The sequence below is a fragment of the Miniopterus natalensis genome, chromosome 6, assembly GCF_054644295.1.
Source record: "Miniopterus natalensis isolate mMinNat1 chromosome 6, mMinNat1.hap1, whole genome shotgun sequence".
Classification (NCBI taxonomy): domain Eukaryota; kingdom Metazoa; phylum Chordata; class Mammalia; order Chiroptera; family Miniopteridae; genus Miniopterus; species Miniopterus natalensis.
In genome coordinates, this window is record NC_142086.1 from 44,587,659 (window position 1) to 44,614,994 (window position 27,336).

Here is a 27,336-nt window from a genome sequence, read left to right on the forward strand (position 1 = left end):
AAATTGTTAAACATTCCCAGGAGGGCCATAAATCCTGTTTTAGCTACTTTCAATTGCAGAATGAAATGGCCTGTTTTCTTGGCAATTTTTGTTTTCCCTCTCAGTCCCTCGCCCTCTGGTTCTCTGGCTCACAGGCCCAAAGCTTCCTTCCTTCCGTCTGCTCCCAGGTGCTTCCCCCTTTTGGCTGTTATATTTCTGCAGAGTTCAGCCCTCCTCAGGACCCAGGAGCTTGTACCAGTGAGGAGATATAAGTTACAAAGAATCCTGTGGATGAGCTGATTCACCTTACCCTTCAGTTTGGGGACTTTTAAAACTTTGAGATATGATGTACATACAGTAAAGTATACAAAACTTAGCATAGAGCTCAAATAATTCAGCTCAATTATTAAGTCAATTTTTACATGTATAGACTGTCATGTAATCATCATTTAATCAAGATACAGAATATTTCTCTATTGAGCACCCAGAAAGTTTATTCATACTTTTTCCCTGTTGATCTCACTTCCTCCCCTCACCCCTGCCACTGTGATAGCCCCTATTTTTCTTCTACCACCATAGATCACGCTTGCCTGTTCTTGAACTTGAGGTAAATGGAATAATACATACGTACTTTTGTGTGTTTGGCTACTTTGTCTCAACATCATGGTTTTGAGATTCATCGACATTGTTTTGTGTACCTGTAGCTTGTTTTTGTTGCTGTTGTTGTTTGTAGCTTGTTTTTTTTTATTGCAGAATATGTTATTTACTGATCTTTCTTTTTAAGGACATTTGGATTGTTTCCAGTTTGTCAGGGCTGCCATAATAAAGTACCACAGATGGGTGGCTAAAACAACAGAAATTTTCTTTCTCATGATTCTGGAAACTAGAAGTCCAAGATCAGGGTGTCAGCAGGGTTGACTTCTTCTGAGGACCTCTCTCCTTGGCTTGTAGATGGCTGTCTTTTTTCTGTGTCTTCACATGGTCTTTCCTTCTGTGTGTGTGTGTCCTAATGTCCTCTTTTAACAAGGACACCAGTCATACTACATTAGGACTCACCCCAATGACCTCATTTAACCTTAATTACTTCTTTAAAAGCCTCATCTCCCAATACAGTCACATTCTGAGGTACTGGGAGTTAAAGCTTCAACATATGAGCTTTGTGGGGGACACAATTCAGCTCATAATAGCTACAGTGAATAAAGCTGCTATACACATTTTTGTATATATTTTGCACATGTACCTTTGTCCAAAATGGTTGAACCAATATACACTCCCATCAGCAACATAGGAAAGTACAGTTTCTCTACATTTCCACCAGCCACTTCCTTTTACAGATGAGAGACAGGGACCCAGAATGAAAAACAGAGAGGAGCTGAAAGGTCAGCTTTCCCATGTGCAGATCACGAGCTGGAGATTTCAGAGCTGAGCATGCAGAGGAAGCCCGTCCCCAGCCTGCTTCAGGAATTTTCGAAACTCCCCAGCACATCACCTCATCCAACCTGTCAATCATTTATCAAAAAGAACACTGAGAACCACCGAAGCTCAGGTCAGGTGCTAGCCTCTGAAGTTAGGTGACCAAAAAAAAAAAAAGATGTAAAACTGAAATTCCAGTGGTAGTAACGGGCAATGAACACACACAACTAAATAAGTAATTACAGATTGTGGTGAAGTGCTGGGTAAGGAATGAATGGAACTCCAGCAATAGAATAAGGAGCTTGGGAGTGGGAAGAGTAAAATTTCCTTTTGATGGGTTGTTCTGAAGGGCATCTCTGGGAAAGGGGGGGACATACGGGAGGGCCCTGAAAGATTTGAAGGTGCCAGTCAGACCAAGGGACAGGGCAAGTGTTGAGGCAGGGAGAATGGGAAGAATACTAGCCGTTCCAGGGGGTGGGAGACAGGAAATAATGGTCTGTGTGGCTGGATGTGAGTGGACAAGGGCAGAGGAGAGGCAGGAAGTGAGGTCTAGAGGGCCAGGTCCACAGCATGCTGGGCTCACAGGTAATGCAGAGGAGTTGGAGAGAGTAATGGGAAGGCATCGTAGGGTTTTAGGGGAGTGATAACCACGATCCAACTGACATTAACAAATGTCATAGGGGGTGAGAGGAAGACAAAGCAGACAGACACTCAAGGAGATTTCCCTCCTGCCTCAGGGAGACATGACAGTGACTTGGATTCAGGAGGTGGCAGAAGAGAGTTTTGGAGGTGGAACTGACAGAACACGGTGATGGGGTGGGTGGACCTGTGGAGAAGTGAGGGTGAGTCAAGAATGACTTCTAGGTATTGAGCTTTGGATCTTGAGCGTATTACCTACCAACCACAGCCTGTACACTTCCTTGTCCATCTTATTGCTGTACACTTTGAGCCTCTGGATGTAGTAGGTGTTCAATTAATATTCTTGAATGATTAACTGATTGAATATTTCAGCACATGGTGTAAGTTCAATAAAAGTTTTTAAAAAATGTTTTAATTGAAGTAAAATTCACATAACATAGAATTAACCATTTAAAAATGTAGAATTCAGTCATATTTAGTACATTCACAATGTTGTGCAACCATCCCCTTTGTCCAGATATTTTCCAAATATTCCAAAATATTTTCATCACCCCCAGAGGAGATCTTGTACCCACTGAGTAGTTCCCCCCCCCCCCCCCCCAGGAAACCACTCATCTGCCTTCTAGATATTTTACAAAAATGTAATCATACAATAAGTGATCTAGTGCCTGGTTTCTTTCTTAGCATAACATTTTACCAGCATAATATTTTCAGTGTCTATCCACAGTATAGCATGGCTGAAAAATACTCCATTGTATGGACATACCACATGCTGTTTAGCCATTCGTCCCTCAAAGGATGATTGTTTCCACCTCTTGGCTATTGTGAACAATGGTGCTATGTACATTGATGCACAAGTGTTTGTTTGAGTCCCTGTTTTCAATTCATTTGAGTAGATACGCAGGAGGGCAGTTGCTGCATCATACAGTAATCTATGTTTAACTTTTTGAGAAACTGACAAACTGTTTTCCAACAGCTCAGTAAAGTTTCCTCTAAGTGAAAAAAAGAAAAGGTAGGTGGAAGCCTGGGAGGCAGGGAAGAGGGCTTTTCCGATCCTCCACAAGCAGCACCGGACAGTGCCATTTGCAGGCTGTGTGATCTGGGTCAAATTGCTTAAGTTCTCTGGGCTGGCTTTTCATCCTCAAAGTGGGGAAAATCACCTCTGTAAGCTGAATGAGATCGTTTCTAAAGTTCTAGGCACAGAGTAATCCCCCAAATTAAGTGCCTTCCCTCACGCCCTGACCTTGCCATTTCATAGCCCATTCAAGCTCCTACTTGGCCCGGGGCCAAGTCCGCACCTGTGGCGCTCAGCCTCGCTGCGAACTACAACTCCCAGCAAGCACCGCTTCCTGGACGCCTCGCCCCACCCGGTGCGCATGCTTTGGCGGACGTGGCACCGGGAACTCGGAGGCGGGGAGCGGGTGGGAAGTGGCAGTGGCGTTTGGACCCGGCGGAGCCGCGGGCGCAGGAGCCCAAGTGGAGACCAGAGCCTGCCGTGGGCGGCGGCGGCGGGGATGGCGCGGGCCGGGCCGGCGTGGCTGCCGCTGCTGCTGGCCATCTGGGTGAGGCTTTGGCGCAGGGACGGGCCGGGGCCGGCACGTGCGCCCAGCGTGCGGGTCCGCGCTCCCTACTCCCGGGCGGTCCAGGACGCGCGGGGCGATGATGCCTCCTGCCGCCGGGGTAGGGGCGTGCGTGCCAGCCCGGCGGGGACCCCGAGGCTGCAGGGGAGGCAGCGGGGCGGCCCCGTGTCCTCTCCGCAGAGCGCTCCGGGGCACAGGGGCTGGCGGGAGCCCGGAGGCGCTGAGCGAACCCTCGCAGCGTGTTCGCGCCCGAGACACAACTTTGCGGGGGTGCAAGCCAGGGGGCGGCCACCGGCTAGGGCGGGACACCCGCGGGTTGGGGGAGGGTGCGTTGTGCCCTAGACTTCGGGCCCTACACCTGTGTGAGTGCGGCGTGGGAATGGGGTGCTTTCCACCTGCAGTGCCGGAAACCTTGCTTTAGGGCCACCCGGTTCTTGGTTTCCACCCTGGGCGGTGGGAAAGTGCCGGGCCACACCTGGGTCCCCGCCCGCAGAGAGCTCGGCCCCTGCTCCGAGCTGAGACTGGCTGGAGCCTCGGCCACTTTTTGGCTGTGTGACGCGGCTTATCATTTACTGTATCGGATTTAGTCTCCTCACCCTTGAAATAGGGACGGTAAAGATACCCACCTCGAAAGGTTGCCCCGAGGGTCGGATGAGAAGTCGGAGGGGGAAGCTCTGTAAACTGCAAAATCATACAAGAGTGGAGGAGGGGTGGGCCTGGGCGCTGGGGGTGGCGGGCTTTGCAAGAGGAGTTTGCTACACTTTGTGTGTGTGTGTGTGTGAGTGTGACAGAGAGAGAGAGAGAGAGAGAGAGAGAGAGAGAGAGAGAGAGGGAGAGAGGGAGAGAGGGAGGGAGGGAGGGAGGGAGAGGGAGAGAGAGAGAGAGGGAGGGAGAGAGAGGGAGGGAGGGAGGGAGAGTGAGGGGGGGGGAGAGGGAGAGATGCATCCAAGACATCCCTGGGAGGCGCCTGAATGGGTGTGCCCACAGGGCCCAGAGATGCCAGCGGGGGGCCTTGGTGTTGGCCTTGGTGTTTCCCTGGGTGTGTGATGGGATTATGTGCCCTCCTTCCACATTTTTCCATAACTTCTGGTTTCCCTTATCTTAAGACCATCTTGATTTCTTTTTTTTCCTGAAGTTTCAAGGAACTTCCTGCTGTTGGCATCCTCTCCAATCCAGATTTTTCAGTTGTGTGTTGTTTTTTCTTTTGGGTGTGGCAAGGATGCAGGGCAAACATGAGGAGAAAGAGTGGAGTGTGGATTGAGTTGCTTTAAACACTTCCATCTCCCAATACCCTGCCCTTTGGGGATCACCAGCGAGGAGTGGCCCCTGTCTTCTGGTTGTTTGGAAGTGAATGGGGAAGGAAGCTCCCTGTTCCCCTAGATGTGACCATTCTCCGTCTGGGAGAAAACCAGTTGGAGGAGGGTAGTGTCCCTTCACCGGCGACTAGGTGTGTTTGACAGTTGGCCTTGGCAGGTCTCTGGGCTAGGCAGGACTGCAGGATGGTGCAGAGGGGACCATCTCCAGTGCAATTTCCTGTCAGGTCTTTGCACTTCGGCTGTTTTAGGAGGTCCCACTTTTCCTCTCTACTTCCTTTTCTCCTCCCTCCCATGAAAATAAAGGGCTTGGGAATCTGCCCGGAAAGAAGTTTCATTCAACAAATATTTATCAACCACATTTCTGGGCTCTGGGTTGGGTTTTGGGTGGAGAGCAAAATACACATTGACCCTGCCATCGTGTCTTGCCCTGGATCCGGCAGGGGAGTAAGTCCTGTGAGCAAATAAAGACAGAACAGTGAATACTAACATCGAAGGGCAGGGAGCCTCTGCTGCAGGGGAGCCATATATTAATTCAGAGGGAGGGTCAGCCGGGGCTTTCCTGAGGCAGGGGGGTGAGCAGTCTGGAGGGGGTGTGAGAGTCAGGAGTTGAGGTCTGCAGGTGCCCTCCACCCAGGGGTTCAGAAGAGTGGGCAGGTTTGCTGAGAGCACTATAACCTGGGAGTCCTCAGCAAGGAATTTACGTTTTCTCCTTTCCCTAAGCCCTTGGCTTAGCAAGTGTGAGGCATAGGTGTATGACTGGTGGACACTAGGGTGGGCTTCTGTAAATCTAAACTCTGTGTCCCTCTGATAAGGGCTACTAGGTACTGAGAGTGGTTGAGTCTCTTTATTTACTCAGTATTTACTGAGGGCTGACATGTGCACAGCGCTCGACTGTGACCTGGGCGGTCTACAGAGTTTCATGGACAGGGATGTACACCCACCACATGTTTGTAGTAGCAAAAATATGGAAATGGCATAAGTGCTCAACAACAGTGGCACGGTTAAATGAGTTTTGGCCCTGTCTATACCGTGGGAAGTGATGTTTACGAAGAATATTTACGTTTACTGGAATGCTATGTTTATTATAAAAATATTCTGTGATGCTAATGAAGAATGTCTAAACACATGGGAAAGTTTTCTAGTGTGATCAGTAGGAGAAAAGCAGGATGCAGCACCAAATCCTAGGGTGGCTGAAGATGGCTACATAAGTGTTTGAGGAATTAGCATTGTGTCTCAGTGAACCATGGTTGGTCTGGAAGGTGGAGCTGTGGATGGCTTTTGCTTACATCTTTGCTTATGCTTTTCTGTGTTTTCCAAGTTTTCTACATGAATATATATTAGTTTTTGATCTAGAAAGTTAATAAGGGAACATTTTTTAGAAGGTTCCTTTGGGGGCCTCAGCCTTCCAGAAGAATATTGGGGTAGAAAGTCACAGTCAACACTTGGGACACGTTGGTTCCAGCCCTTCCAGGCTGGGTGTCTTGCCCTTGGGGCCTGCGGCTGATTTGGCCAAGCTGTTTTGTCCCCATGCCTGCAGCTGGCTGCCCCTTCCTGCTGTCCAGCTCAGCTCCTTACTGCAGCTGGCCAACCCCTGGAGCTAGGCTGTGATGAAGTTTTTACTGGTCCACAGACAAATTGGAAAAATGACAATGGTGAATGTTTTTTTCATGAATCCAAATATTTTCAGTTTAAAAACGTGTTCATTCTTCTGAGATGATGTTCGTATTTGGAGATAGGGAGTGGTTTACAGTATCCTTTTGAAAGGTGAAAATAGTGATGGCATATTGTGATTTTTTAAAAAGTATTTTCTTGATATAATTTACTTTTAAATGTATATATATACACACACAACTATATCCTGCCAATCTGTGAGATTCAAAAGTCTGAGAACTGTTGATCTAACAACTCTCGTTTTATAAAAGAAAAGTGAGACTTCAGGAGGGAAGTGACTCACTCAGGGCCACCTAGTTTCTAAAGGCAGAGCTGGGATTAGAGCCAGACTCCTGAATTATAAATTAGAATTCTTCCCACTCCCTCTCTGTCATCCCAGCTGCCCCCCCCCCCCCCCCGCTTCCCTCCTCCAAAGCCACTGTTGGGGCTTCTGCCCCTAATGGTGGCTTGAAGCTCAGAACCTGGTGGGTGGAGGTGCAGGAAGCAGGAGATGTTTGCCCCGGTCTCTCCTGCAGAGCTTTTAATGTACACGTATTTAGATTCCACATTATATATTTAATAGGCTTCTGTGGGTTGGCCTGGGGACCTAATTGCCATTTATAATGCTGTTTGGAACCTGGAGTGCACTTTTCCCACAGAAATAAACGCATTACAGAGGAAGTTTTAAAGCAGAACTACCATATAAGTTGGAGGAATGGCTGAGTGCTGTGTGAGTGGCAGACACCGAGTGCTGTGGATTAGGGCAAATGCCAGGCTGTGGGGTGCCCGGGGACAGGAGAAGGGCCCCAGCTCACTTCTCACAAGGAGGGCAGACTTTGAGCTCTACGACAGTGGGGATCCTCCCTGTGCTGGCTGTTGTGTCCCCAACAGCTGGCCCAGGACCTGGCATGCAGTCATCCCCAGTTCATGTTTGGTTGAAGGAATTCGTGTTGCCCACAGAGAAAGGAAACCTTTCCAGACAGAAACGTGGGCACTGAGGAGTGATGGGCCAGGTGGGCTGGTAGGAAGGATGTGAGTCTGGGAGTTGGGGAATGAGACTGCAGAAGTGGATCGTAAGGAAGCTTAAATGCTGACTTTGGGGACTCAGTTCTGTACGTAATGGAGAGACATGATGAAAGCTGCCCTTTGAGTAGCAAGGGTTGGAATGGGAGAGACTGGATTAATTTTCTCAGAACAACACTTTATTCCTCTTACTTCTCTGTTATCTAGTGTAAGGTAGTGGAGAGAACATGGGCTTTTAGCCAGCTAGACATTCAGGAGCTGTGTGACCTTGGGCCCTGCCTCAGTTTTCCTGTTTATAAGTGGTGGTAATAATATCCATCTTGCAGAGTTGAAAGGATCAGAAATAATACAGGAAGCACCAGCACAGTGCTTGGCACATGGGAGTGCCCAGTACATGGGAGCCACAGCAGTCATCTCAAGTGGCTGAAGAAGAGGTGCTGAGGAAGCCCATTAGGAGGAAGAGATGAATAGTGAATGGGCAGAGCCGGTGTGAGCAGAGGCTTCCAGACGTGGGTGGCAATGCCCTGTGCTGCTGGGATTCTCTCCATCACAGTTCCTTGAAGCTGGGCTCTTGCCTGGTTCCTTGCCCCTCCCCACTGAGCCCCTGCACAGCCTCTGGATGGGGGGGGGGCGGCTTGCAGAGGGGCTAAGGATTTAAGTGCTCTTTGTTTCTCTCTCCTTTCTTCTGAAAGTGGATCCTCTCTTGAGGATGGATATACCAACCACACGGCCTCCCTGGAGGGTTTGCCCAGCATTGTGGTTTTGTTCTGTAGGGCTCTTGTGTCTCGCTTGATCATTGTGGTAGGTTTAGAGGCTGTCTGAATGACAGTGGGCCTGAGAGTGATGCATGGGCTATAAGGACAGTCTAAGTTCTCTTACATTATCCAGACTTCGATGGTTTATTTGTTCACCACGTCCCCCTTCTCCCTTCTTCCATTTTTTCATACCTGGTGCCCTAGGTCCCAGTGGGAAGGGGGAGGAACACAGTGCTCAGCCATTGCCTAGCCCATTGCAGTTTCTCCTGCCTGGCCTATCCTGCAGCACTGAGTGGAGCCTTTGCCTGCCCATTTGATCTGCCGATGAGAATTATGATACACTGGTACATTGGAAGAGGGCTTTAGAGTTTGCAAGGCATTTCCACATAATTCATGTCTGTGTAGTCTTGAGTCCCATGTTAACTGGGTGAGAGAAGGTGATTAAATGCTGTTCCCGGTAGAGAGGGATGGGTGGGTGGACAGCAAGGTAGGAGGAGATACACCATTAAACAAGAGTGGGGGTGTGGCCTGGAAGGTGGAGGGATAGACTGATGGGCTGGGAAACAGTAATAGTTCTCAGTGGCTCACCTGAATGATTAAGCAGCCAGGTTGGAAGGTACTATTTTCTGAAAGAGCAACACCAGCCATTTTCCTGGGGTGTCTGTGAAACTTGCTCTTTAGCTCCCTGATGACCTGAGTAGGGGAGCAGGGGCCGGCAGCTGGGCACTCTTCCATCCTACCTTTCTCATCACTCCTTTCTTAGTTCTAGCTTGCTGTTCCCTCTGACCACCTCGGGTCCAACAGGACCTCTTCCCACACACCAGTTTACGACCACTTCTAAATAATTAGCTTTGCAGCCATGCAGTGGGGGGCTAAACACTTGTATGGAGTGTGGAGTTAGAAGAGCCTTTTTGCTCCGCAAGGTCATACTGAGTCTCCAGTTTTATGTGCACTCTGTTCCCAGATGGCCTGATGGTGAGCCTGAGCCTGGCTTCAGAGTTCCCAGCTCATTACAGCTGGCTGGGGTTGGGGTTGAGGATCCACCCCCCCCCCCCCAAAGAATCCTACCACTCCTCCTCCAACCCCTTGGCACAAGCAAATGTCTGTAATTGATGAGCAGATTCTTTAATCCTTGCCTTAGAAGGTATTAATGGAGATTCAGGTCAAGGGCCCTAAGCTGGGGCTTAAACATAAAGGTGATTTAGTATCTGAGCCAAGACATAGGCTTGGCTGGAAGCTCTGCTGTTGGGCCAAGCAGGGCAGGCTCCTGAGGAACAAGCAGGCTTGTTCTATGTAGGGGTCTCACCTTGCTGGGTCTTGGGTCCTTATTTCAAAGGAGTGTGTGACAAGCTACATGATCCACATATGACAAGTGCTCATTCATTCCACAGGTCTTTCTTTTTTAAAAAAATTACAGGTATTTCTTGGGAGTCTTTTATGACTCAGACATGCCGTGCTAAGTCTTTGGGGACATAATGATAAATAAGATGGACGCCACCCCTGTGTCCCATTGCTTAGTGGGAGAGCCACAAATTTATTATTTGATTCAGGTAGGAAGAAGTATACAGTAGTAAGAGAATGTGTAACAGGGGTCTCTAACCTAGTGCAGGAAGTCAGGAAAGGCTTCTCTGAGGACTTCTAGACCCTTTCTTAGAATAATGTTTTTAAATGTATAAAATAGAATGCATAGGATTTAGGAACCCAGAGATATTGAAATACAGTTATCAAAATATAACAAATATGTGATAAAATAATATTTACATTTCTTTATTAATATCATATGAGAAGATCTAGTGTTAGGTTTGCTAATTTTTATAATTTTAAGTAGTATAAACAGTGTTTCAAGATATCTGCACCAATTGTAATGTGATGAGACGATATGATTTCTATTGATGGCAAAGCCACAGGTACTGCCAGTGTTACGGTTTGTTAGCTACATTCATAATAAAGGGAAATAAAGATATAGTTTCCCCATCCAAATTCATAGACCCCAGAGTAAAGGAAAATTATCCAAAAACTTGGGAATAGAAAATGACTTAGTGACTTCTTACTGTCATACTGCACCATTGGCTAAGAAGCCCACCTACAGTGCTCTGGGGAATGTAACTCCGCTTATTATCCTCTAGGACCCACTCTCTATAAAGTGAGATAAGATGCAGATAATTTCTGTTGGGTAGAGAAGAGAGACCCAAAGGTTATTGCCCTGCAGGACATTAACCAGTGTGACATCTGATTTTTCAGTCTTATATCAGGATCCTTTTTTAAAAATCATATGCATATTACTTTCTTATAACTTTGTTTCTAAAAATCTTTTTTAACCTTTTTTTTTCTTACATCTGTCCTCTTTTGACATGTCATTTTAGTGGGTCCCTTATTAAATAATTCAGTAACACTTTGAAATATGCTCAATATCTATTTGTATGAGAGTTAGGCTTTTAACATTTGAGAATTATACTTGATCCTGGGTTAAGAACGGCTGAGTGAGCAGGATGTGAGGGTGTGGTGCTCAGAAGGGAGGTCTGGGCTGGACGTGTTAACTTAGAGGTGCTGCCCAAGAGGTGGGTGACACCCCTGAGGGAGAGTGGAGAGAGGAAAGGGAAGGTGGACTGAGTGAGCCCCGAGGAACTTCAGCATTTAAAGGATAGGGAAAGGAGGGTTTATAAAGAAGACAGGAAGGGTGGCTGGAGAGGTAGAAGGAGGACCCAAGAGTGTTCACCTGGGTTCAAGAGGTTGAGCAAACCGAGAACTGGAGGTGCCTGTAGGGTTATCCATGTGGAGGTCATTGTCGAGCCCTTACCAAGAACCTTTTTGGTGGTGGTGGGGTAGATCTGAGGGGCTGAGGAGTGGATGGGAGAGAAGGTGGAGATGGAAAATTCTGGCTGCAAAGTAAAGAGTGACATGGATTCCAGAGAGCAAGTTTTTAAAAGATGGGCCAGTGGTAGAGGTTTTCCAACCTGGCTATGGATCCAACCACCATAGGGGTGTATGTGTAAAAATGAATTTACTTCACAGATAAGGCCCAAGAATCTGTATTTCTGAAAAGTCTGTACTTAGAGCTGTTGTGCAGCTACCAACCAGGCAACAAACCTACACATTAACAACATTAATTTTACGGGGTGGATAATATTTGGGTAGCCAAGGTTGCTGCTCTTGACCAAGTGGTGTGGCCCAAGTTCTGCCCATGTCTTGAGCCATACACACCAGTGATACTGTGAGGCATCGCTAAACGTGCGATTTTCGCTTTTTTTCTGAAGGCACGTGGGGAATTGCGGCTTGCAGGCAGAGAGGAAAGATGGATCAGGTTGTCATTGCAGCGCTTCTCAGTTGGTCACATTCAATAGCTAGATTAGAAGGAAAAGTGAACTTTCTGGCTTCTGGGTCTTGTTCTGGGTGTAGCTATAGGGAGTGAGAGGGACATCAGTGGGAAGTATTCACATTGACAGGCAAAGAGAAGAGCATGGGACCTGTGCTCACAACACCTGGTCTGAGTCCTGGTGCTGCCATTTTAGGATTCACCCAAGGTGAGTCCTTTAACTCCTTTGAGCCTTAGATTTCGCATCTCTAAAGTGGGGATAGTACCACATCCCACAGAGATTGTCTGTAGTTGTTTTTCAAACATTTTTACTGCAATCCCTGCAAGAATAATTGTACATTTTTGCATTGTAACCAAGTACATATGAATGAATATAAATATAACAGATACATTTCACTGAATACTTAGTCTTGCCACCTGTGGTACACACTGAAGTTTCTATTTAAAAAATGCAGGTGGTAACTCACTGAATTGATTTTATGACTTGGCTCTTGGGTTGAGGCCTGAGGGCTGGAAAACACTGGTTGAGACTCAATTTTAGAGGATTGATGGAGATAATGTGTGTAAAAGTACGATGAACACATGGGTCATGAGCACCTGAATTGTATTTTCTTATCAGTGATCGGAGCTTTGAGGCAGAGTTGGATTTCCAGAGTGGGAACTCACCTGCCCTCCCTCTCTCCCTGCTGCCTAATTCACTGTCGCTGTACTAGCTCTTTCTCATTAGCCTGTGTCATGTGTGCACTGGCTGGCGGTGAGCCAAGCCCTCTTGGCTCTCAAAGAGGTTTTCCTAAACATAAGGGCTTTAGGGCCTTAAGTCCTGGTTAAATGCACTGCGGTTGCAATTTCAGGATAAGAAAACCTGTTTTTGTAAGCTCTCTGATCAGTTGTCCTGCCCCCCCCCCATTGTCCCCTGTTGACAGCCACATTTGTGCTGTGGGGAATGTGAGGGGGACCATCCTGTGTAGCCCACATATAAAGTGTGGTGATTAAAGCAAGCAAAAATATAAGAAATGCAGCTGGCTCTTTATTTATAGGAGCAAGCAGCCAGATGTGCGTGGCTCCAGGAATCTACTATCTTTGTGACTCAGGTGCCCCAGTCTCTCAGAATTGGGAATGAGTCACAACTCTCGTACGTATTTCCTGTGTGATACTTAACACGTTTCTTAACTCCTCTTAGTCTCAGTTTCCTTCTCTATAAAATAGGTAGAATAAAGGTGCCTGCTTCATTCAGTTGCCAAGATAATTAAATTAGATTACCATGTGAACTGCTTAGCTTGCTCCTGGTCCCACAATAAGCACTCTGTACTTTCAGCTATTATCATGATCATGGGCTAATCGCTAGGCCCTGTGTTTTGGAATTAAAGAATCCATTCTTGGGTTGTATTCCTTGCCAATTACTTTCCCATTTCTCTCTTATTCTTAACAAGCACATTTAGCTTCCTCAGCTGCAGCTAGTGGGGGTCCCACATCCCAGGGCCAGTCCCGCTGTCTGTGTGACTGTCAATCTGTTTCTCTCTCTCTCTCTCTCTCTCTCTCTCTCTCTCTCTCTTTCTCTCTCTCTCTCTCTCACACACACACACATATACACACACACTTGCCATCTGGTTACTCATGGTGATCGTTTTTATTTTGAAGGCTGCTGGGTAGACATTTGAACATGGAGAAGTATTGCTGGTGAAATCCCCAAACTTGGTTTGAGGTTAGGCCACACTCCTTGTAAAGAAGGGTGGTTAGCCATGGTGGTTGGTGACAGGTGCTTAAACTTTGCCCTTTGAAGGGGCATAAATTACCCATATTTAAAAATAAGTGTTCTTTTGTATATCTCTTTTCCAAGCCATTCTAGGTATGTGTTGTATGCAAAATACCTTGCAGGTTCCATATAATAGTTTTCTATTTTTAAAAAACTATGTCTTTATTGATTTCAGAGAGAGGAAGGGAGAGGGAGAGAGAGATACAAACATCAATGATGAGAGTCATTGATCAGCTGCCTCCTGCACTCTCCCTACTGGGGATCGAGCCCGAAACCTGGGTATGTGCCTTGATCCAGAATTAAACCGTGACATCCTGGCTCCTGGCTTGATGCTCAACCACTAAGCCCTGCTGGCTGGGCCATATAATAGTTCTTATTAAAAAACTACATAATGTCAGGTGAGCAGAGGAGCAGTCAGTCAGCTGGAAGTGAAGACTGCAAATAAGCACTGATGTCATGTGGAAAGTGCCAGTGAGTGCTTGCTGCGTGGCAGAGGTTTGTCAGAAGGCCCGTGGGAGGCAGTATTTGGTTGTGTTTTTGGCATCTCTTTTTTTGGTTTTAGGTAAGTTTTTTCCCCTAACTCTAACTTTGAATAATTTCGGACCGAAAGAAAAGTTGCAAGAAGAATACAAAGGATCTGTCCTTTACCCCAAGTTCCACAAATACTAACATTTTACCTCATTTGTTTTATGAAACTCTCCCTCTACACATATAAAGTGTACAGAGATGATTTTTTTTTTTCAGATTTTTTTTTTTATTGAATTTTAAAGAGAGAGGAAGGGAGGAGGAATGAAACATCCATCGGTTGCCTCCTGCACGCCCCCTACCAGTGATGGGACAGGAGCCCTGACTGGAAATCGAACCAGTAGCCTTTTGGTGCCTCGGGAAGATGCCCATCTAACTGAGCCACACCGGCCAGGGCCTTCATTATCTCTTAAAAGACAAGGACATTTTCTTACATAACCATACTACAGTGATCAAAGTCAGGAATGCAGCATTTCAGCTCAGGGTTTAGTCCAGAATCACATGGTGAATTTAAGTGTGTGAGCTCTTTAATCTCCTTTAATCTAGACTAGTTTCTCAGTCTTTGTCTTTTGTGACTATGACATTTTTGAAGAATTTCCCTTCATTTGGTTTTTGATGATGCTTCTCTCCAGTACATTCTACCAGGAGGCATATGATGTCCATTTGACCTGTTACTGGTAATGCTAGCGTTGGTCCCTAGTCAAGGGGGTTCCTGCCAGGCTTCTCCACACTACAGTGATATTTTCTTGTGTGGAGATACTTTGAGATTATTAATTATTTCCATGATGGTGGTCAAATGGAGGTAATTCTTTTTCTTTAAATATTAAAATTGGATATGCCTATTATAGCAAGTTAGGAAAAAGACAAAGGGGAACATTAAAACCTCTCCAAGGACAAAGCCTTACTTGCGTGCATTTTTTTCTTCCAGTCCTTTTCTGAACACAATTTTGCGTGTAGTTGTATCCATAGTGTGCACATTTTGAATTCTATCTGTAAAAAGTATTTTTTCATTGTAGAATCTTTGTGAACATCATTTAAATGGCTCTATTATTCTGTTGAGTGGCTTGCTCTAAATAACCTTTTCCGTCACTGTTGGACACTTAGGTTGTTTACAACTTTTGACTCTTATGAGTAGGACCATGTAAGTCATATCTATGTCAGACCTCCACTAATTTCCTCAGGACAGATTCCCAAAAGTGGAATTACCCAGTCAAGGAGCCTGAATACCACTAAGATAGCTGATAAATTGTGCCGAATAGCTTTCCAAAAGAATTGTACTAGTTCAAGCTTTTGCCAGCTCTGTATGACAGACAATTGGGTGCCATGTTTAAGAGATTCACAAATGGTGTTTCTCAACTTTTTTTTTTAAACTGTGACCCACCAGTCGAGATTTGTGTTGAGATTAATTTCCTGGATTTTGAATTATGAAAGCATAGGTATTTATTCCCCAAAATAAATTATAGTGTACTATAGCACATTACTCTTCTCAGGCTCTGACACATGGCTCCCGGCATTGGGTTAGCTCTGAGGATCATGAGCTTGGCTGTGTCTAGGGCAGGTCATTCAGGACAGTGCTGGACTTGAGGGCACACCTGAGGGATTGGTATATTTCACCTACAGAACCCTAAGAGGGAATGTGTTTGCTATCTTCAGAGTGGGATAAGCTGACAGAATGGTGTATTTTGGGGGAAGAATTTGAACTTTCTAATGGGAGCTATCCAAGATGAGATGGTAGGGTAGGATGAGATGAGATGTGTATTAGCATCTTTAGTTCCCACAGCCTTCTGGGCCCCACTAGATTGAGCAGCTTCAGGAGATTTTGAGTCCTTGGCTCTGGGGGATGGGGGACTACCTGGAGTCTGGAGGTGTCCTGTGAAGGATGTTGAGAAGAGTCTTGTGTCGGGGCACCAGCCAGCCTAACTAAAGCCTGTGAGCTGTAAGGGATGTCCTGGCCTTTGGGTCTCCTGCAATGGCCCCCTTATTAGCAAAGGCTGAGGTTGTAGGGAAATAGAGTTACTAGCTAATTTTCCTCTTATTTATTGGTAGCTGTCACCAGGTGACCAAGATACCCGATAGGAACAGGCACAGTGAAACCTGGGTAACTAGGAGGAACATAGTAAATCAAACCCTTGATATTCTCGCTGTCTCTTTCCTTATTACAGTGTATCTGAAGTATAAGGCATAGTTTGATGCCTTAGATACTTTGAAATATCCCAACTGGAACAGATGTTAATATTTCTTTCTAGTTAAAGCTTTTGTTCCAGTAGATACTCAAAATCCATTTGTATGTGTGCCAGAAAACACAGAATGATCGTGTCTTAAAAAGATCATTTACTTCACTAATGTGGAAACCTAGAAAAGGGTGGTCCAGGGCCAGTATATCACTCTGTAGTGTCTTGGCCCCAGGGACCCCCTATCTTGTTACTCCACATCTTTAGCAATCCTTTCTCCTCATTGTCTCAAAGTAGCTGCTTGAGTTTCATCTTTTCCAAATTCCAGCTGGCAGGAAGGAGGAGGGGACTAAGAAGACTTATACCAGATGTCTACTAGGGACAGTTCCTAAAGGTTAGCACATAACACTTCTGCTTACATTCCAGGGCCTGAAATTTACTCTCATAGCCATACTTGCTGCAGGGGAGACTGAGAGGTGTGGCTGTTAATGTGGGTGGCCACGTGCCCAGAGGAGCTCAGCTTCACAGGGTGTAATTACTTCGTAGTACTTCTCTAGTAGTGGTTGTGAGAATAGATTTGCCAAATGCCACAATTGGAAATCACTTTGGAAATCACTGAGCCCCTTCATTTACAGAGGAAGAAACTAATTCTTAGAGAAGGAGAGAGGACTCGTCCAAGGTCATACAGCCAGTAAACATCCAAGGCAGCATGAAACTTGGGTTTCTTTCCACCAAACCTCCACCTCTCAGTTCTCATCCAGCTCAAGTTCTCTGACATTGGGTTCAGGTCATCTGTTTTTACATTTTTCTGGAATCTCTTTACACCAGCTTCTTAAGAATCTGGACTTTTAGATTCTGACATTTCTAAACTATTTTGAGCAAAATGTGGGTTACACTAAATTAAACTAGTTTCTTCACAGCTCCCAACATAAGAGGGGCATCTTTTTTTCAGGTGACAGAGCAAAAAGGTCAAGTCCCACCTCCACCCTTTTTCCTAAATGTTAAACTTCTGCCCTTAAGTCTGCCTCCTTTAGCAAGCTGCTTTATATAATTGAATACCTCTGGCTTCATTATCTGCATTGAATAATGAATCTATGAGGACAGCCTCCCTGGCTATAGAGAGCGTGAGGGTGCTGGCACGTGCCCCAGAGAGCTGGAGCTTTTTAAAGCCGAGGGTGTAATGTGACAAGGACTGTTCTCCCTGTTATTTTCCAGAACTGTACGACTATCTATCTCTTTAGTCTGGCGATGATGGTGGGTGAGCTTAAGAGGAGAGAGAGGAGCTTGTGTGTGCTGTGTGTTAGAGCGAGAGGGTGGTGGAAGAGGGCGCAGACTTCTGTACCAAACTTGACTAACAGCAGGTCTGGGCTAAGTGCCCCAGGACCCTGAGAATTGGGCCAGACCCTGGGTGCTCTGGGCTTGCAGGAAGCAGGGGGCCAGTGGAAGTCTCTGCTGGGACCCTCCTTGCCTCGGGATTCTGTAAGAGGAGGGCTCTTCATGGCGATTTTGATAGGCAGGGCCTGGGAAGGAGGTGCTCCTTTTCGGCTTGGGTTGCCCCTACCAAAAGAACTTGGGTTGAGAGAAGCAGACCACCTCCTCTGGGCAGGTGCTGGGAGACCTAAGCTCTGGTCCTAGCTCTGCTGTTTGCCTACTATGTGACCTTGACAAGTCACTTAGCCCCTCTCAGCCTCAATTTCCTCTTCTGCATGATGAGGCCAGTGCCCAATCAACAGGTTTTGTGAGGGGCAAATGGGCACAGAACCTGGAAGGAGCACCTGCAGGTGCTGCTTGGCCTCTTGCCTGGGTCACTGTGCAGGTGGGTTTTACTCCAGGTTTTATGATGCTGGTGTGTGTACGTGCACACTCCTTCCTGCCTGAGGTGCTGTTTTGCCTGATTGCAGGCTGGGCCCTGGAGAGGAAGAGGTGGTGCCCATTTTACTGTTGTCCTTGCTCTAGCTATTATTTGTCTCACTAATGGTGCTACTGAAGATAATTATGATTATTATGTACTTCTGTATGCCACGTGTTATGTTAGGTTCTCTATGTACTTCCCCTCCTCCCCTCTCATTCAACCCTCAGCCAACCCCACATGGCAGGTGCCAGCGTTATCCCCTCCACTCTACAGGTAGGGAAATGACACTCAAAGGTATAGGAACATCTGAGATCATCATGCTGTGAGATGGCACCTGGGTTTGACACCTGGTCTGTCTGACTCCAGAAGCAGTGCTTTCTCCATGGTGTCAGAGGGGTGGGGAAACCACAAAGGGAGCAGATGAGAGTGGGCTGCTAGGTTGGAGGGGTGTTTGTCTGGCCGGCCCTGATATGGGCAGACACCTGTTAGGAGAACTCTGCAGAGTCTGAAAGATGAGGAGAGAACCCAGTTTCCTCCACTGAATTGCCTTCTGGGGTGGTAGAGGTAGGGTAAGGACTCATGTGCCAGAGACCCTGGGTGCTGCTGGGCTCTGAAGAAGGTCTTGTATTCTGCTGGGGGAAGGGCCTTAGAGTAGAGGGGGCTGCTACTCTGATGGAGGGGCCTGGTGTTCTGAGGGAGGTGACAGGGCCTGGGTGGGCGCTCTGTTGGGGGGCACTGGCTCTCTGATGCAAGCGGGACCTTTGGGGGCCTGTATTCTCCCACATCAGCAAAAGGGAGGCTGTCCTTCCCAAGCTTTGTTTTGGTCTATGCTGGGGGAATGGTCTGTGGGTCTCAGCCCAGCCAGCCCATGGGGGCAGCTCAGCCCTGATACAAATCCTGTTAAAGCTGTGGGTTGCTGAGGAGAAAGAAAGCAATTCTTGGAGCTGATTGGGAGTTTGCATGGAGAACAGAGGGGATTTTTTTTTTTCCTCTCTTCTGCCTCTAGAGTGAATGACTTGGAATGTAAAGAGCCTGCCAAGCCCAGGAACAGTTCTGTGGGTGGCTGGGAAGGTGGCTGGCTTCCCTGCACTCTTCAACACTGCCCTCTTCCCCTGAGGGCCTGACAAGGCAGAGAGTTTGTGCATCATTAACACTGTTATTGTTGCCGTAGTTATTGTCGTTATTGAGGTTTGTGGGTCGTGACTTAAAAAATCTGCAGGCAGGTGCTAGGCAGGCAATCCAGGGCTCAGTGGAGCTGCATCTTAAGGAAAGGAGGGAGCGAGCACACTGGAAAGGCTGAAGAGGGGGAGAAAGGAGAATGTTAAGTGGCTGGAGCAGCATCCCCTTGGGCTTGGGGGAGGGAGGAACGGGCTGCCTTCCTGGCTGTCCCTGTGGTTGCCTGCTAAGGTGAGGGTCTGTCTGAGGCCAGACACGGTTCTCATCGTCCCTGCCCTCAGACATGCTAAGCCGAGCATCTTAGCTCTTTGCACATCAAGTCCCCAGCCTCCCCTGGATCTGGCTCTACCTGTTTTCCTCTGTCTCTCCCAAGTCTCTAAACCCTGCGTCTCCTGTGTCCACAGATGGGCAGTGGAGACAGCCCCTTCTTCTCCTGACCCTGCTGGGTCACCCGTGCTCCTTCTGTTGTCACCCCAGTTCCTGCGCTGGGTGTGCTGCCTCTTCTCAGCACTTGGCTTCCGACTCTGCTACTGAGATTCGTCTGGGGACTTTGCCGTGGCCTTTGCCTGTGGATCAACCGCCGCTTTCCTGTGTGTCTCCTCTTTGGTCTGTGTTGACGGCGCACGTCCCGCCTTTTCCTCCTGACTGTCCATCATCCTTCTTCCTCCGCTCACCTGAGGTGTTCCCTCCCTGGGCTTCTCCCCCTGAACCTCGACCCCAGACTTACTCTCCAGGCTGTATTGGGGTCTTACTGTCCACAGGCCCAGGCCTGAGCTCATCATCACCTTCCTCAGAGTAAGACACACAGAAGTCTCTGCTGCTTCTCAGTTCTTCCATTTTTGGCTGTTCTGCTCCTAGGAGATTCCCTGGGCTCATGTTAGCCTCATCTCTCTCCCCTCCTTGCTTACACATGAATAGTCATCGAGCTCTGCTGTTTTTCCCTGAGGCTCTTAGATTGACCCATTTCTTTGCGCTTCAGCAGCCATCCAGCTGGTCCCGCCTGGTGGCTGTCCAGTCTGAAGTCATGGCCAAATGAAGTTCTTGAGCCAGGCTTTCAAGACCCATAGCCTGGCTCCACCTGGCCTCTCCCACCACACTCCAGCCCAGACCCTCACTGGCTGTGCCTCGGTCAGTCTGGTGTCAGTGCTCCCTTCCAGGTCTCCGGGGAGCTGCCATGGACTCACTGTGTAACATGCTCCGAGCGGGTCATCTCTGCATAGGTCAGGAGTGTGGTAACCAGTGTGCCCTGCCATGTTTATTATGCTGCACAGATATTTCTGGGAGGCTTTCAAGGGCCCAGGGGCTGTTCTGGGCTCTGTCCTCCAGAGCTAGCTCCTAGTCTAGGGGATGGGGTAGGGGTGGGGAGGTGGGGAGGAGACAGACCCTCTATAAAGACCAGGATGTGGACAGCACCCAGTTTAAGCCCCAGTGTCCTGCTGGGGGACGGTGCTCAAGCAGAGGCAGTTTGCTCAGTGTATCTCTGGCTGAGCTTGAGTTTTCAACTATGTGAGGGTAAACACTGGGTCAGAGGTTTCGGTGGCTGGAATGGGGTTTGTTTACTCTGAGGGTGGCCGTTGTTTAGATGACCTGAGGGATCCACTGAATTTCATAGGAAGGAAGCTGTGGGTTTGCCATGAGACTCGGCTCTTGTGGTCTCTGCTGTAGACACTGCTATCACTGCAGCCCAGCTGCGCGCTACTCTGCTACCAGGGCAGGTGGCCATGGGCTCCCCCTCCCTCCCCCTTTCCTCCCCTGCAGTTCCAGAAGCACAGGGGCCTGCCAGTTTCAGGAGGGCTGGTCCACAGGTCAGAATATCCAGGCACTGGGCAAGGGCAGTTGTTTTTCTTACCTGCAGATTATCTGAGGAGTAAAAACAGAACAGAAACAGTGTGTTTTTCTAGTAGATTCCCCCCCCCCCCCTTTAATCACGTGCATTGAGCTATGGACTTTTTAGTCTAATGTCCATTAGCTCTCTGGGAGCAGTAGAATAAATACCTTGTAATAATAAAGTGGAATTAACTTTTTGGTGAGCTCTCCAGGTGGGCTGCGTAAGGGCAGTGGTCTTAAGGCCTTGTCCACAGCTCTGGCAGGGCAGAATGAGGGAGAGAGAATTCCTCAACTCCTCCTCCTGGGTGGTTTTACACTGGGGAGAAGGAACCTTGAAATCTAATGGCAGGTTATATTTAGAAACACTAGAATATGGCCACATTTCTGTCTTCTACTCTGCTGAGATCGAAATTTGTATTATGTATTATGGTAATGATACTACTGGAGTGCTTTACGATTTATAAAGTATGTTCGATAAGTTATCCCATTTTGTCCTCACGGCAGTCCCATGAGGGAGGTATTATTATCTCCATGTCAGATGCGAGAGGCATTAAGCCTCTGGAAGGTTGAGTGATGTTGCTTAGACATCTTAGCTATTGAGTGATAGAGCTCAGACTATACTCAGGACTCCTGGCTACAAAGAGGCAGCAGACTGAAAGGGCAAGGGGTCAAATAGAGAGACTGGGGTTCAGGTCCTGGCCCTGCTTCTTATTAGCTGTGTAAACTTTGGTCAGATAATTTAACTGATCAGTATGATCAAGTGTATCAGATAATCTACAGTTGCCTCTTTTTATTGACCACATTCCTCCATATTCCTTCATCCTTGCTCCATTCTGGGCTGGTTGCTCTGTAGGCTGTTGAACAGTTATCCTGGACTTCTCTTTACCATCAACGTGGTGATTCTCCCTGCCTCTTTGCTCTCTTGGATCCTTTGTTTCCTAGATTCCACGTCTCTATCATTTTTTATTTACATTTTGTTTTGGTAGAGCAGGAGTTCCAGTAGCTTCCTGAGAAAGGCTGCATAAGGAGTTTTTTTAATTCTTGATGCTGGGCCCTCTCAACTGAAAGCTCACATCCTTCAATTCTGGGTATTTTTTTGAATCATTTCTTTGATAATTTTTTTCCCTCTGTTTTCTTCTTTTTCTGGAGTTTCTTTAGTTTGGCTTTTGCACTTAATGGGTCCATCTTCTTATTTTTCTTATCCTTTCGCCTGTTTTTTATTTCTTGATATTTTTTGTTTTATTTTCTAGGAGTATTGTTCAATTCTACTTTCAACTGTATTGCAATTTTGTGTGTGTGTGAGTTTTACTTTTCAGGAGTTTTTCCTGATTCTCTTTGAATGTTCCTGTCCCATAGCATTCTATTCTTGTTTTATGGATTCACTGTGTTAATTCTCTGAGGATAATAATTATAGTTTTGTTGTCTTTTTCTGTTCTTTTCCTTTTTAATCTAAGTTTCATCTTTCCATTGGTTTGTTTTTTGCCCCTTTGGTGTTAAGGGCTTTCCTCAGATATCTGGTGAACCTTGGTTATCTGTGCGTATTGAAGAGCAAGGCACTAGCACGTGACCAGAGACTGAGTATAGGGAGGGGGTGGAGGGCACTTGTTTACTGAGAGGGCCTCACAGTGGGTATTTGAGTAGGAACTGAGCTGTTTCATGAGAGGATCTCCAGGTCACTGTCTTTAGGTTGTTTTTCTTGTGCTCCTGTTTCCCAGAGAAAAATTCTCTAATCTCTTGCCTGGGGGAGTAAGACTGGCAGCATTCTGGAAAAGGGGTGCTGGGGGATGGGGGCTTATGGGGACGGTTGATCTCAAGGTTCAGTTTGTAGACTTTCCCTTAATCTCCTGTTTTCTCTCAGGGCCATACTTTTACCCTCTGCCTGGTGTCTCCTAGAAGAGCTTTTCTTATTCTAGTAACCATATAGTAGTCTCTATCTGCCAACTAGGCAAGGGGCTGTCAGCTAGCTGTGTGGGCTGGGTGAGGGGATGTGCTGTGTGACTGCTCCTTATTTAGACATTTAACAACACACACACACACACACACACACACACACACACACACACACACACACACACACACACACACACACACACCCCTTCATCTTACCCCTCATCATGCCTATGGAGGTACCTGGTACCTCCTGTGCCCAAGGTTTTCAGGCTTCTTGAGGACGATTAGCTCATTTTGTTGGCTGGTTTCCTGAGATCATTGGCTGAGTAGGGCATGCAGAAAACCCCTCACCCATCTATTCCCATCCTGAACATCAGAAGTGATCTTATTTCTCTGTGGACTTTTGTTTTGGTGGTCCTAAGTGGGATGGAGTTTTCCCCTTGCTCCAGTGTGTGGCGCAGTGTAGAATGTGGACACTGACTCCCAGCGAGGTCTTGACTGAGGGGGTGGTGGTATGTCCCTGCAGCATGCTTGTGTTGTGTCCAGTCCATACAGTCTTATGAAAGGACACGGAGAAGAGGGTGACTGGAGACTGAGGGTGGACGGGGAAATTTCTTGGGGGCTGTGGTGACTTGGAGAGGGGGTGAGGTGAAAAGACAGCTCTAGTATCGAGAAGGGTTAGTGCACCCTTGTCCCTCTGAAGAACCCATTCTTCCTCGGCCTGGCGGGGACCCGGGGTTCAGGCTCATTGTCCTTGTCTTCTTCATTTCCAGGTGGTCCTGCCCATGTGGCTGTCCTCCACAAAGGTCTCTCTCATCGAGAGGATCTCTGACCCCAAGGACTTGAAAAAACTTCTCAGGACCCGGAATAATGTATTGGTGCTTTACTCCAAATCTGGTGAGTGCCTAGCCTGGCCTTGGGGCCACCTGTCAGGGATGGGTTGGGATAGGGAGGGAATGAGAGGGGGCAGAAGTGGGAGGCAGAGACCTTAGGGCCAAAACCCACTCAGGGAGGGTCCAGGGGATACCATGTTTGTCAGCTTTCCTCAGGAGACAAGTCAGAGGCCCAGAGGGGCGTCAGTTCTGCTGATTTGGGGTCCCTGAGGGGTCATTCAGTTCTTTTCTATAAGTGTTTCTTAGAAAAAGCCTCATTACCTCCTGAGGGAGAGGGTATATATGTGTGTGAAGGAGAACAGAGAACTGTGGACACTGGGGATGGACATTTTGACTTCCCAGATAGGCACAGGCCAGCCCTGCCAGGGCATGCTTCTCCAGAGCTGTCAATGAACAGACTGGCCAGCCTGTCGACAGCTGAATGGGTCCCAGGCTTGGGGGCATACACCCGGGATGGCAGCTCTGACCTTATCTGGCCCCCATCTGTCCCACTGTGGGATTGGGACACAAGACTGTGCTTAGACATGGCTCCAAGCACAGGACAGGGCAGCTTCCGTGGGGGTGGGAACAGCAGCTTGCCTCTTCTGACCTTGGGACTGGCGAGGGCATAGTGGATGGAAAGAGGTTTGGTCGGCTCTTGGCTGTGACTTTGAACATTGGACTGTTGATATTGTTCCAGCAGAGTTAAGTATGTTCGCTGCTCCTGAGGATGCCAAGTTTTCTTTGCCCCGGAGAAGCAACAGGCAGTGGCTGGGCCAGCTCCGGGCACAGCTCTCCCTGCAGCTCATCCTTGACACTGTTTGGCACTGAGGCTGATGGATGTTTTGGACCTGTGTCCCTCCTGGAGCCCGCATCCTCCAAGCACCCTGGCACATGCTGCTCCTTGCCTTTCTGAGGGCCTGGCAGACGCTCCCTGAGGTTGTTGTTGAGAGCCCAGCATGCGACTAGCATTTTTCCGCTGTCAGGAATAGGGGTAAACTGAGGCCAGGGAGAAGCAGAGTTGCTCCTGAGGCCTGGGGTATAGGGCCTAAATAAGCATGGCTCGCCCCCTTGGATGCTCCTGGAGCTGGCAGTTGTCAGTCAGGGAATGCACTCAGCTCCTTCTCAGGTCCTGTCCCTTCAGCTCCTCATCGTGCAAGGACTCTGCCAGGACCTTCTATAATACACTCTCATTTGCTCTGCTTCCACGAGGGAGGCAGTGAGGTGGTCAGCTAATATCCAGGTTACAAGTGAGGAACCTGAAGCTGGGAGAGAACAGCTGACTTGTCTGAGGTCTCCCGGCTGGTAGATGGCCGAGCTGGTGCCCTGCACCGCCCCTGCCTTGTTTCTTCTGTTGGAGAGTAGGAAGAAGTGTATTAATTCTGCACTGATGGGCGGCTCTGCCACCAGGAAATGATTATAGTAAGTTAGAGAGTGGGGAGGTCGGGTCTCTGGATGGGGGCATGTGGGAGGCAGGGCCTGGAGGTCTTATTTTCTCTTCAGCCCTCACCTGAGCACGGTCTCACTCGTTGGCAGTGGAGACCCCATGCTTCCCGCTCACTGCTCCTCCCTGTTTTGGCAGTGGCCGTGGGTGATTATTCTACCTTCCTGCCTCCTTACCCAAGCCTGTCCTAGACTTGTGACTGTGAGTGGGCTTTCTCCCCTCCCTTCCTTCCAAGCAGGGCTCCCTTTCCGCTGCTGAAACGCAGGGTTAGGGGAGAGGTCTGCGTATTGTTTCCCACCCCCACTTCCCAGTGCCCATCTGCATGGCAGAGTGATGGCCTTTCCCACCTCCGCTCTCCCCTCCTCCTGTTGTCCTGGTGGGGGTTCCTGGCACAGTTCTAGAATGATGCTTTATGTTCACTTCCATGAAAGGCTCAGCATGCTTTGTATTCATAAACAGCTACCATTATCCACACCAGAAAAGGAGATCTTTGGAGGCAAATAATTCAGACATCATTTCTGCTTGGCTTTGGAACGTATCATACGGTTTTTGGAGCTGGAAAGCAGCAGTCTGCTTTCCCCACCAGTGTCTGCCTAGTGGGCCTTTCAAATGAGCTCACAGGTATGACAGAGGAAGGTGACACACTGGCCACAGCCACTCTGCAATGGGGCCTAGCGGGCTGGCAGTGTTGAATCCTGGCCACAGAGGCTCCATCCATAAGAACCTGCCCTCCTACAACAATGTCCAGGTGCTTTGCCCAGACCCACAGGGATTGACAACTGGACCAGCAAAGTACTTCCTTTCTTGTGTCACTCCACCCCACCCAAGGCGTAGTCCATGGTCCTGCAGCTAACTTCCAAGGTATTGCCAGGGCCAGTTCTTCCCCTGCTCCTTCTGGGGAAGTGGCCTATGAAGTCTCACTTGGACACACTTGGCATTGGTCCATCGGAGACTAGTGTCACAGCTAAACTTAATTTAATCACCAGGTTGCACTGAGCCCCTGGATGCATATATGATGGACACATGAAGGAAGAATCTGGTCCCTGCCCTCGCCAGCTCCCAGGTTCCCAGGTCGGGTGCCAGGACAGACAAGTGTGGAATTGGCAAACTCATTTCCTTTTTTCATTATAGAATTGTAATTATTTGGTTATAGACTTTTCAAAATTTATCCCAGAAAGCCGGCCAGTCAGAGATTCTCCTGGGAGTTGACCGCCTGGCTCAGAGATTCTGGAGGAGTGAGGCGTGAGGTGTGACTTACAGGAGGGGTGAGCTGGGGTTCTGTGTCTGTGAGGAAGGCACTTGATTCTTGTCGGAATCAAGTGCCTGCCCACAGGCAGGAGCAGGGTTTTCTGAGAAGAGCTGGGCTGTCCTCACAGAACTGTTGATCACAGGGACCGTGTTTTAACTGGTGCTCAGGACATCACCCCCTCTGGGACTGGTCTCCTTCTTTCCTTGCCCCTGAGGGAAGGTGGTGGTAGGGTGGCCCTGGTGTACTTAGGCACAGATGTTTAATATTTTGGTGGTTTGTGTGTTTTTTCTACAGAGGCTGCAGCTGAAAGTCATCTCAGGTTATTGTCCACTGTGGCCCAGGCAGTGAAAGGACAAGGCACCATCTGCTGGGTAGACTGTGGGTACGTCCTGAGGACATGGGCACGGTGGCTGGAGGGCAGGCGACTTGGGGGCTTTGGCCTGTGGAGTAGAGAATTGTCCCTGATTAATACTCTGAGACAGGATGTGGTGGAGGAGACATTGCAGAAACACCCCCCTGGCAATCCAGCAGGGACAGCTGTGGCCTGGAGATGGGCAGATTCTGGCTCTCCCTCTTGCTTTGTCCAGCCCACCCTCTTCCCTTCTTCCACAGTACTTCTACTTTTTACTTTGTCAACTTGGTTTTGTTGGAGGCAGAGGGGTTCTTGCTTTATAGATGGAGCCTTGATGCCCAGAGAGGCAAGGTAAGTTTCAGGGTGACCCAGTGGTCTTGCTTAGAGGGCGGGGGGGGTGGACAGCAAGAACCTGGGCTTTACCCCCAGTCCAGGCCAGTAACAGTCTCCACTCCCTGCGGCCCAAAGGTGGTGGAATCTGCTGCGTTGGCTTCCTAGGTGACACCGTTAGATGTGTCAGTCCTGGACAGGTGGCTTAGTCCTTCCAGCTCTCTCCT

General features: G+C 48.1%; 1 protein-coding gene across 1 annotated transcript in view; it reads left to right on the forward strand.

Annotated features, from left to right (window-relative positions):
• Positions 1-3,522: 3,522 nt before the first annotated feature.
• The window catches only part of PDIA5 (protein disulfide isomerase family A member 5), an 82,030-nt gene continuing 58,216 nt past the window's right edge, over positions 3,523-27,336 (forward strand). The window contains exons 1-3 of the mRNA XM_087817884.1: positions 3,523-3,593; positions 23,636-23,759; positions 26,722-26,809. Coding sequence (XP_087674010.1) covers positions 3,546-3,593; positions 23,636-23,759; positions 26,722-26,809 — 260 coding nt within the window. The 5' untranslated portion in view covers positions 3,523-3,545. The remainder of the gene's footprint in view (positions 3,594-23,635; positions 23,760-26,721; positions 26,810-27,336) is intronic.